The 12,209-nt window shown below is 42.6% G+C and overlaps 2 protein-coding genes across 3 annotated transcripts in view; both read left to right on the top strand.

Moving 5' to 3' along the window:
• The first annotated feature begins 462 nt into the window (after positions 1-462).
• On the top strand, positions 463-1,724 carry prmt6 (protein arginine methyltransferase 6). Its single transcript, XM_012815236.2, has one exon. It carries the CDS (start codon positions 514-516, stop codon positions 1,582-1,584), a length of 1,071 nt encoding a protein of 356 aa, XP_012670690.1. The 5' UTR covers positions 463-513; the 3' UTR covers positions 1,585-1,724.
• A 6,125-nt stretch (positions 1,725-7,849) lies between these two features.
• Positions 7,850-12,209, top strand: part of ntng1a (netrin g1a) — a 91,057-nt gene continuing 86,697 nt past the window's right edge. Inside the window, exon 1 of one of the 2 annotated variants that reach the window (XM_031583623.2) lies at positions 7,850-9,430. The gene's annotated coding sequence lies outside the window, so the exon portion shown is untranslated. The remainder of the gene's footprint in view (positions 9,431-12,209) is intronic. The other variant, XM_031583624.2, reaches the window with a different exon arrangement.

The raw sequence follows: 12,209 nt of genomic DNA on the forward strand, positions 1-12,209 counted from the left end.
TCAACAATAGGCTATAAAATACGGGCAACGATATTTGCCCTTGCACCTTCACCTATTGACTAAGAAGCAAGATATATTCCTGATTTTGGAATTTTATCTCTTGGCTACTACTACTTCAAGCATTTAGCCTACTGTGTTCGAGGTTATGCTAATGAGAATGAGTTGTTATAAAAACATCCCGAACAATTCACATTTTGTTTTTATTGTTTTAATGTCATTTATTTTTACATTTACACAGACTGATATCATGGTGCCTGATGGTGGTGATAGTTAATATCAGTTGATTGTGCTCAAAACTACATTGCGCGTCGATCTTACGTCCTTACGTCCTTACACGTCCTACGTCCCAAAAGGTTTTGCGTAATTAAGTCGCGACGAATCTTCATGTAGTTTATAACTGTATGCTATGCCGAGTATAGCCACAGAACAGGACTGTGCTTTATACTACAAATACCACAATGCACCTGTATCCTCATATCCGGAAGTGTGTGCTAATTTTCAACGTGACCATACATGAGCAGACAGAAGGGAATGATGTCTCTGTGTACCAAAAAAAGAAAGTTAGATAAAAATGTTCAGGATAATCTGTACTTCGACAGTTATTCTGACGTTACAATCCACGAGGAAATGATTGCAGACCATGTACGGACAAACACGTATAGGATGGCCATTCTGAGAAACAGCAGTGCAATCGAAGGTAAAGTTGTATTGGACGTTGGTGCAGGCACCGGTGTTCTTAGCATTTTCTGCGCCCAAGCTGGGGCTAGAAAGGTGTATGCTGTTGAAGCAAGTTCGATTGCCGATCAAGCTGTTAAAATCGTAAAACTGAATAAGATGGAGGACAGGATCGACATCATTAAAGGTACTCTGGAGACGATCGATCTGCCCGAGCAGGTGGATGTGATTGTTAGCGAGTGGATGGGCTATGCACTCCTTCACGAGTCCATGCTGAATTCTGTGCTTTTTGCTCGAGATAAATGGCTGAAATCAGGCGGCCTTATCCTCCCTAGCAAAGCAGAACTGTACATCGCACCGATGAATGACCTTGTGGCCGACGACCGCCTGAACTTCTGGAGCACAGTCAAGAGTCAGTACGGCGTCGACATGTCTTGCATGACGGACTTTGCTAGGAAGTGCATCATAAACAATGACATTACAGTGAATCCGGTGACCGTGGAGGACGTACTATCACATCAGTCTAAGTTCGCCGAGTTGGACTTGTACACGGTGACGGTGGATCAGTTGAAATCAGTTAGAGGCAGCTTTAGCTGCGACTGTTTCGGCTCGTCTACTGTGAACGCATTCTGCGTGTGGTTCACGGTAACGTTCCCCGATGGGGAAAAGCCATTGGTCCTCTCCACGTCTCCATTCAAACAGGAAACCCACTGGAAGCAAGCCGTTCTCTATCTAGACGAGCCTGTGGATGTTGAACAAGACACAAAGGTAGAGGGAGAGATCAATATGTATCCCTCTGCGGAGAGCTCCAGGCATATTTGCATCCATGTGGACTACTCAATTGGACAGCTGAAAATGCAGTCCAAGACCTTTTCCATTCCTGATGGATATTCAGACACACAGCCCTAGGCTAATTGTATTGTTTGCAAATATTCTCCAGGAGCATCTGACTGCTTCCTAGGCCTGTTACTGAACAGATTATGCTTTTCCATTTTTAAACGTACGGCAACAGCCGGAAGTGAATAGGAAATAAACGCATCTTCTTTTGCTTAAGTGCACACTGTTCTGCTTATTTGTTTGTTCGAATCACATCACTTATCAACATTTATCATCAAGCCTATATTCAAATAAAGAAATTGGGTGTGTTAAATTACCACAGGTTACGCAATATCAATGTCACTATGCACTCTCCTTGCACCTGTGAAGTATGTGTAGATGCGTGACCCTTACTGACCTCTTTTTCACATAAATATAGCGAAGAGAGCGAGTGGTCACTGTAATCTTATTTAAAGATGCTGGTACCAAGAAAGGGTTTTCATTTAATCTCTCAACCTTGTCAGCCCAGGCTGATGAATTAGCAGTGTAGGCCTTCGTTATCATCTCGCTCACTATGAGCACCGTACACACATCTTGCTCCAGTTAAAGGCAGGGTCCACAATTCCGACGAAAGGTTGCTGGTTTTTGAGCTCAACAGTCAATCAAATTACATCCATCCCTTAGGTGCTCCTGAAGGAATGGAAACGGAATGGCTGGAATTATTAATGACTCCGTCTGAGCCACCATGTCTGTTTCCTATTTACACACATGAACAGATAGCTAGAGGACCTTGAGCAATTTAAAAAAAAAGTGAATGTGATAAGAATCACAGACTACCTTTAACAGTATATTTCACACACTTTTTTTCATCTGAAAATGTAATACCACATAAATAGAAACATGTAAAATAAACAATATGTCACTGCAAGACTTTCACTGTAACTTGTACTGTACTATCAAATAAATCACGTCAAGAGTGAAACATTAACGTCAGGGTTTAAATAAGCACAGGTAATGGCACAATGCATACCTTCACTCTCATGTCCACTGCTTTGGATACAATCACTACCCTGTGACTGCCTGATTACAAACTTGAAGAGTATCTTCTAGATAGACTTCACTGAGGTGACAAGACAATTTTTTGTCACAAGGTCACGTGTTGTTTCCACTTGATTTGTTGTATTTTCAAAAGCACCTGTGTTGAAGTCATAGGAAGCCTAACAGTTCATTCACATAGCCTAATATTTACTGGGAAGGGCGCATAAAGAGTGCCTTTGAAGAAAGGTTACCTCCAAACTGTTTCTCGAGGCTTGTCATTAGCACTGAATAATTTTCAAGCCCAAACCGAAGAGGTCTTCAGTAACGTCTGTCTCCTCTTGGTGTGATGTGGTGATTTTTGAGTAAGGCCAGTGAGTGACATAAATCAAACCAAGGTCTGGCTGACTTGTGGGGCCTGCCACAAAGACGTATCACCATATCCAATGTGTCTCACTATGCTAATGATGTGCTTAAAGAGCCAAGAGAAATCATTCGCTGCCAGCCGTTTACAGTAACCAATATTTCTGTCGAGATCTCCAGAGGAGACAAATTGGAAACATGGTATTGACAAAACTTAATTTAGAAATCCAATACACTAAGCACCAGGTTGATTTCAAAGGCAGATGTGTAAGAAGGAGAGGATGTCATTATCATAAGCTACTGAAAGATTGTTTTTTTTTTTTAATGGCAAATTCCTGATGAAAACGCCAACGCTGTATTTCTTGGTCCAACCTGAGTTAGCTGAATGTCATGATGGAGTAAGCAAGAGACTCAATGTGGCTAGCGAGGATAATCTGTTTATTGTGTCCGTTACGCCATGTCTCAGCAATATTGTTCACGGAATTCTTACACACAGCACAAAACAGGAGCTGTGACTAGTTATAGGGTTACAGAATAAACACACTTAAACAATGAAATAAAAGTGTATCCACAGGAGTCCGTATGGACGGGCATTTTGGGATACAAGGTGTAAACCAAAACCATCAGCTATAGCTTGGCAGGATTGAGGGACAGTTGGGGTCTACCTGGGGGTCCTAGGTGTGAAAGGTGTGAAGGCATATCCATACGACTACACACAGGAAGGCCTGGCAGCTCACAATAACCATTTGAATGTTCATAAACCTGGCGTCAGCCATTTGGCAAGGTTGAGGCAAAGGGCAAAAAGCAGAGATGGAAAATGTGCCATGAAGTCAAATAATGTCATGCACCCGATTTGCATGTTTTTGGTATAAACTAGAAGATTATTTTCTCTTAAGTGGTTTGCTACCTCATATGTGTTCATCTGCAAATCATCCATCAGCATGTCTTGTATTCCAGGGAGTGAATGAGAATTCTGATGCACAACATTGGCGTTCTCACTAAAACATGAAAATCAGTGGTGCTCCCCCCCAAGTCCTATATCAGATATAAAGATGAATTGCTTAGTTGGGGGAGGGGGGACCTAAATACAAGTCCATCACTCGTTGGTCCTGTAAAATAAGACCCAAATCTCAAACATGGCACAGAGAAATCCAGACGTAGAGCCCGTATCACCCCAATCGCTATCAGCCAGAAGCCTGTGGAGCCCAAACACAAATCCACCTACTGTGTGAGACTTTATAATCCTTTGCAATCATGCACTGTTTGGATTACAGTTCTGTGTCATTCTTCTCAGGCATTGTTTTTATTTTTTTATATACAGAGAGATATTTTTTTCTCTTAATAATGTATTTCAATTTTCAGGAAGGATAGCAGTAACTCAACAGTCCTACCGGGGCTTGAGACTCAGCTCCTACAGACCTTTATGGATCCCGTGGAAAGATGGACACAGCTTTAAGGTAATTTTAAAAGTCCATTAAAATGGATAGTGTTCCTCTTTTGGTGATATTTGGCTGATTATATCATTTAAACAGCCCCCCATGCAGTAAGTCAGTGAGTCAGTGAGTATTAACTTGTCTGATTTAAGTAATGTGATGGTCACTGATGTGGTTGAATCTCTTTGACCTGCCATGAGATTAAATTACAGTTCTCAATGAGCACCCAGCTTCAAGACTTGTGTGCCATCTCTTCCCTTTTATCGTGTCGCCATGCAACTTTCTCCTGAGCTAGAGAGGATTTTGTGTCTCGGGTGTGAGAAGACAACAGAAGTTCACTTCCTTTCTTCATCAATTAGGGGCTATATGACAACAAAAGGAAGAGACAGCTGCTGAGGATGGCCGCTATAGCTCACGTGACTGCCGGCCTCTGTCGATAGCTGTGCCAGCTATTGAACTCTCTCATAGATTTTAAGATGCACCAGAATGCTGATTATGGAATAGTAAACATAGAAGCACCGGACGCATCATAGTCTAGAAGGGAAGGATGCAACAAATCACAATTGATTTTTGCTGTTCATAATACCCCCCCCCCCACACACACACACACACACACACACATACACATACTGCCAACCACACACACACACACACATACACATACTGCCAACCACACACACACATACACACCACTGCACACTTCTCAATCAGAGGCTTCAGCATCAGCCTTAATCATAGTGTTTACTGCTGATGGTCACCAGCTACAGCCCTACACGTTATTCCAGCATTAATTAAAAATCTGAATTTGAAAGCATGGTCTAAGGGAAACCATTGGTTGGAAAAGGACAAGTGGACATTTCAGAAATCATTTTGGATACATTTGAAATACAGTTTCAAAGCATGTCACTGTTTATGCAGCTCACGCTGCTTCACTTATCAGTTATATACCTATACAGACATCCCACAATCGCTGTATAAAAATACGAAGCCTTAGATGCAATATGAACAAATAAAGTTGGTGGCAGGGTTCTTCCAAATATTGCCATTGTTTATAGGACAAACTAGTTATGCTGTGCACAAGGCCCATGAGCAAGGTCCCGAGAAGCCAGGAGCTGTCCAGGTGCTGAAATTGTATCTTTACCGACACTGTTACGGTCCTTTACTGATTGCCAACAAAACTTATTTGGGCACAAATCATGGAAGAGCATGATGAAGACTGACATATAACTGTAAGTCACAAGCTCAGATGTCTTCATTTTCATTTTTATGTAAGGCTGGTGTTATTATACTGGTAAGTCCTAATGTTTGATATAGTGTATTAGGAGGATTGGTTCTTAGGACTTTCATATATCATAGTGGGCTACCCAATAGTTATCTAATTTAATAATTTCTTAGTGAATATTCCACGTATCACGTGACATTCATATCGCCACCCATTCTAGTATGAAGTAGCCTTAATTAACATCCAAAACTATGGAATGAAATTCCCTCATAAACGAATGATCTCTGCCAGTGATAGCACCAGTAACCTCATCCGATGGCTAAATGACTTAAATGAGATGAGCACGGTTAACACGCAGTCTCTGGGCTATAATGGCATGACCAGCCCACTACGTGTTGAACGCAGTCGCTCTGTCTGAATGCGAATGCTCACGCTAATATTGTTCCACCTGCAATTTTGGCGATCGGCCCGATAAATTATACCTCATCCTGGGAAAACATCAGGCCGAAATTAAAGTTGTTGTTTTTCCCTGCACCGCCCGCCACCGCATTTGTTTGCTGTGTTGTTTCTTTGGCTGAAGTGTCATTCGGTGCCGTCGATTACTCCATTCCCGCGGAGCCACGGAGGGAAGTAGTCGTTTCAGAGTTCGCCTCCCCAACCGCACCTCCAAAGATGTCCCGATTCAAATCTGAAATATCTGGGTAATATCCGTCAGATCACAACTCTTCACACGGTATATTGGAGTCAAGCTTTGCGTGAAAGGTGAGCGGAGAATTTCCTTTCCTGTAGGCTATTTGTGATAGGTGCGGATGATACAAACTTTTGATGTTTCACCCGGGCAGTGTGTGAACGACTCAGAAAGAATGCAAGCTGATTAAAATTACAAAAAAATGACATTTCTTCTCACTTCGACCAAGACGTACAGAAAATGCAACATGCAGTAGGCTACGCTAAGAGTTCGTTGTCCTTGTTGAGTTGTCTTTTAATGCCATGATTTATTTGTCAAGTTACTGCATCGCATGGACTCTGCCAACATGATGTTGCCGGCTTGCTCTTTTTAATATCTGTTAACTGACTTTAGCAATATGCTGTCCATTGAAGCTATGTCCGTGTAATGGCAGATGTATCTCAGTGATTTTACCAGACTTGGCTTTCAATTGACATTGTAGGCAAACTTGTGCTCCTTGCAGGTTTCATAAATTAGGCATAGGCAGGTGGACAGTTAATACAGCTTTTCATATTGTAGGCTACCGTTCATGTTCACCACTCATACATGAACATATGGGCCGTAGCATGTATGCAGTTGATCTGTAATGCTCAGGAAAAATTGTTATTGGGTTTCACAATCAGCTAAACTAATCTCTAGCTGAATACTGGCTGCTGGTTTGTTCTCAGTTGTTCGTCTTGTGATATCCATATCTCAGAATGGATGCGTAATGTCCCATCAGTTTCTGATATCTTTCCTAAATATGATAAAAGTAATCTAAATAAAACCATACTTCACCCCTTAAATATCCCAAAGGGATAACGTCGCCAAAAATACCACTGGAACGGCTTAAACGTAGATCACCCACGACTTGTTGAATTTATTGACAGTGCGGCGTAAGCATAGGCAACAATTAACATTATTTGTAGACTACCCACATATTTGAGTATTGAATTCTTTAAACATAATTTAACATTTTAACATATTGCTACATAAGTCTTCGTGAATGAGTTCTACCGCAAACAACAGGCCCATTACACGTACCATGAAGGTAAAACTGGCTCCAGGTAATACGTATAGGCCTAAAGTTTTATTGCAAACGGAGATTGATGTAAGTTGCAAATGTATGCTAACTGAATTATTGAGTCCCTGCTGTTAATGACTATCTGCTATGGACAATTCGTGGATTACAGTTTGCCAAATTGAATGAAATACAACTGTCATTTTAAGATATCTGTTTAGTTTGTGGAAAGTCTTAAGACAGTGTAACTGTGACAACCATCTTTCCATCACCTCGCTATATGATCTCTCTCTCTCTGTTACACACACATATGCACAGAGAGAGAGAGAGAGAGAGAGAGAGAGAGAGATAAACACACCGGGATCATTGCCATAATCAGTGGATTTACTGTCAGAAGATGGATCGAATTGTAATAGCATTTGGACCCCCCTACGGCCTCCATGACTATGTGAGGGATCACTGCGCAAAGACTTCCCAATGCTTAACACTTACTCGACCACCTTCACTGAAACTGAAATGGTCAACCTAGGATACAAGTCAAGATCAAATCACAGTGGAATAAAACTTCCCATGTTTTTTTTCCTGAAGTAGTCTTTCTGTCTCTTTCCTCATATTCTATCTGTCTCAGCTTGAACACAGTACACGAGCGAGTTGTCATCAGCGTTGAGCTAAACAGTGTGAATTTATGGTTAAATACTCAAATTGATGGTCAGAACATGTGAGGTCGGCGAGATACACTTGGTTCATCTGACTTTGATAGTGTAAATCAACATTAAATGTTATTTGACAGAGATTTTTACTTTTTTATAAAGTTAACATTTTATAAAATAAGCTGTTTGAGGAGCGCATGGATAATGTCATTCCCACATCAATCATGGCGTTATTGCTTTCATAAAGGCAATCCTCTGTGAATACGGGCCCTTGCACTTAAGCTTCTCCTTGCTCAGCTACATCGTTGTATTATGCACAATAATTACTCGAATTAACACCCCGCTGCATGCACGAGGAAATTTAAAACATGTAAATAACTAAATGCTACCTTTAGGACCCTGCGGAACGTTTAAATATCCAGTCATGAGACCACGCGCAATCCCTGTATTAGCTCACATTTGGGGAGAGATTTCTTATCTGTTTTTATCTCTCTCCAATGTGTTGCTGCATGAGGATGTCCCTGTTTCCTCCTATCGCTTGTCCTGCTCTTGTTCAAGTCCCCACAGAGTCACCAAAACTCCACACACAGAGAGGGTGTGCTAAAACATCTCCTGGTCCCGCGGAATATTCGGGCTGAGTGTGCGCCTACATCAATCGGAGTGTCCAAGTGCGTAATCTCTCCAGCCATCTCCGCTGAACAATCAGAGTCTCGCTGTGTAGGGGAATGAGAAGAGGATGCGTGACGGAGCTACGGTCGAAGATATTCTCCGCGCAAGGGCTAATTGGTGTTATTTATGCTCATAGCGAGTTTCTGGAGCGAGTTCATAGAAACATAGGCATTATTATCGTATTATAAGTTTTTTTGGTTGCTGTTGTTGCTGTGGTTATCATCCTGTCCAGGTGTAGGAATCCATTCCCTCAAGTTGGATATTGAGAGTGACAGAGGAGAGAAGATAAACTGGTTGAATACAAAACGGACAAATTAAACAACAAAAAAAGACAAATTTTACAGTGTTCTGGCTAAATAGGCCAATGAAGAAGATATTGGCTCCCTATGTTTGAAGGGGATATTGCGCTTTCGTCACCTGCGATGATAATGAAGAGACGAGTGGCGGATTTATGACCTGCATCTCATTGGACATGAAGGCAAAAAATACTCACGTTTCCTTTCTTGCAAACCAAGCTCCCCAGACACTGATCAGTCATTTCTTTTAAGGTGGCGAAAATCTCCAATCTGATCCTGTCTACCTGGAGAGAAAAAAAAAGAAATGTGGCACAGCAATTCAGTGGAGATTGACAAGCGGGCTGGACATCTCTTAAACCGCTGCATTTAGTCAGCTCGTTTAACTCGTGGGTCATCAACTTTTGGGATCCCCTTTTCTCCGAACTCATCACATTAAGATTAACACGCGCATCTTAAAGAGGATCCTGTGGTCACTCGCGAACTTGTTGAACGCTTAAAAAGACGGGACCCTTAGTCCTGCGAAACGAAAGGAAAATTTTAAAATGTAAGTAACTCACACCCTCTTTGTCCATTACTGTTGTTGTAATGTACATGCAGCCTTGATAGTGTTTTGTCAAAATATAAAGGTTATTCACTGTAGGCTGTCGCATCTATATGTGCGTAATTTAAGTATGCGAAAGTAGCTAATGATAATAGTGTACTGCTGGTTTTTATTGTGTAACTTTTCTTTTCGTTCTAACGTAACCGTATTCTCTGAAGTGAATGACACTGGGAAGTTGTTCTTCAGTGTGCATAGAATGAGCCTGTTTGGCCCATACAACTTAGTATTTCGTCTTGTGAAACAAAGAAATACACTCTCGGTTATCTAGACCCATATTTTTTTATTACCTTGGCACGTTTTTCAGTAAGAAATCGCGTCTCCGGGGTTTACGCTCTATGTAATGATAAGGTTTCAGCAGTTGAGGCGCCCTCTGGTGGATAGAACGCCATGCCTTCTGTGGACTGACCATGGGGCTCTTCATGCAGAATTTAATAACTACAATGAGAACATTTACTCCCGTTTTGGAATGCAGCTGTGTCCTGAGATGGATTGGAGCAGTTCGCTGAATTGTAGTTGACTGTGTAGGCTAGACAGTAGTGGCTATTGTGGCAGTACTTGCTTTTGAAATATCCAAATATGCAGAAAATGACAGAAATACATCTGATAACAACCATATAATTTGAGCTAGCCATGGCAGAGTCTCTGGCATTAACGGTACAATGCAGATATGTTGGCAGTACATGTAAAACTAGAGAACTGGCATCCTTTTAAACTCTAAGTTTAGTCTTATGGTGCTACAGAGCTAACAATACCAGCCCAATTAGGACGAGGATGAACCATACCATCCCACTGTAATGTCACTTAATTATTATTATTTTATTTTTATTATTATTATTATTAGTAGTAGTAGTAGTAGTAATAGTATCAATGATAATAATAATAATTATAGTAATACAGTTTTATGATCATATGACACAGGAAAAATCAGAATTGTTTTTGCAGAATGCAATTTGCTGCCATGGCAAATGCAATCATTTTGCCCCCAAGATTGATGACCGTTGTCGCTGCTGGTCCAAGGGGTGGACTCAGCATGCCGTGTAATCTCTTCTGTCAATTGTATTAGGTATCATTATAATGAGATTTACTGTAATGGGACTGCAATCGTTGGTGCCTACAGCCTTGCCTACAGCCAAGGCGTTCTCAGGAGTAGTTCTTGCTCATGCTCAAGAGAATGGGGATATTTAGCTTCCAATCCCTGCAGTGCACTGGTGTCCTCCATGCTTGTTACCACTTGGATTTAGCAGAACCAGTGCAGAGAACATAGCCGTCCCATTGAGCTGTGTTGACTGTACCGAACTGTGTGGAGGTGGCCCTGGTCTAACACTGTGATGATGAAGATGCCCACTAATCATTTAATTTGGCTGCTAACTCCTCGAGGTAGTGTATTCCAGACTGGAAATTAGCATTTGAGTTCCAGTGGAATATTTTCGCGCAGAATGGTACATCGTCCGGAAAGCTGACTGCTATGGTAGCCTTTTAGGAAAAGTGTTTTTAATAATGTATAAGGTGCTCCTATGTGGGACTGAAGTGTGTGCTTGGTGGCAAAGGTAGTGGAAAAAGACAGAGAGAGAGAAAGAGAGAGAGAGACAGAGAGGGAGAGAGAGAATGAGAGAGAGAGAGAGAGGGAGAGAGAGAGATGATGAGAGTTGTGGTGGCCCTGAGATCCTATAGAAGCTCTTTTTTTTCCTGCTACTGTCGGAGCCAGAGAAACCAGCCCTGGAGCCAAGTACCCTGACACAAATCAGTGGTGGTGCTGGTGTGTGTGTGTGTGTGTGTGTGTGTGTGTGTGTGTGTGTGTGTGTGTGTGTGTGTGTGTGTTTGTGTGTGTGTGTGTGTGTGTGTGTGAGTCTGTGTGCGTGTTTGGGAGGGGGTGGGGTGATAAACCCGTGCTTTGATTTCTCCCAGCTGCTGTCATCCCTCCCAAACTGCCGAGCACCTCCCAGTTGTCGCCACTACATCCATTTGCCACATGTCAAGATCATAAAAAGATCACAAGCCTGCATATGTGATGTGGTGACTCCAGGATAAGATGTTGGGAGGGGGGTGGGGGTTGTGGGGGGTGGTATGGAGGCAGGGTGGGTTAGATGGCATCAGCGGCTTCCCCGGTACAACCCACATAACCACTATGATCCTCGCCTGATACCTCCGAGTGATGATGTTTTGATGGCTGTGGTGATGTTTGTTCTTTTGTCATGTCACGATGTCAGTGTCTGAGAGCTGTCTGTTTGGCAGGTGGCTAGATGGGAAGATTAGGGGGGTTGCGTCAGGTAACGGCTCCAGCCCTCCTGAGCTCCCTTTTTCCCCCGGGCCTGGGCCGACTGTCACACCATGACCTCACCGCTTCGCTGTGACGCGTTCCTATTTTAGGTATGAGCTTGTAGTCGGTGAAACATCAAGCGAGCCATGCATATAGCGGATAGCATTGTGGCAGACACAGAGAGGTGCAGAGGAGATACAGAGAGGGAGACAAACACTAAAAGAAGGACAGAGAAAGAGGACAGCGGCTTTAAAAAAAAAAAAGGGAAAAAGCTCAGGGAGAAAGAGGTGAGGCGAGGCGAGCAGAAAAGAGGGCCAAAGGAGAGTGTGAATGGACGGAGAAGAGAGGGAGGTGAACAGGGAGGTGAACAGTGCTCAGCTGCAGAGTCGTAGGCGGTCACTCACACTGGTGGTGTGCAGCTCTGGCCGGGGCCAGCCTTGCACTGCTGCCACTGCTGCCGACTCC

This window comes from Clupea harengus, chromosome 17 (assembly GCF_900700415.2).
Source record: "Clupea harengus chromosome 17, Ch_v2.0.2, whole genome shotgun sequence".
Classification (NCBI taxonomy): Eukaryota; Metazoa; Chordata; class Actinopteri; order Clupeiformes; family Clupeidae; genus Clupea; species Clupea harengus.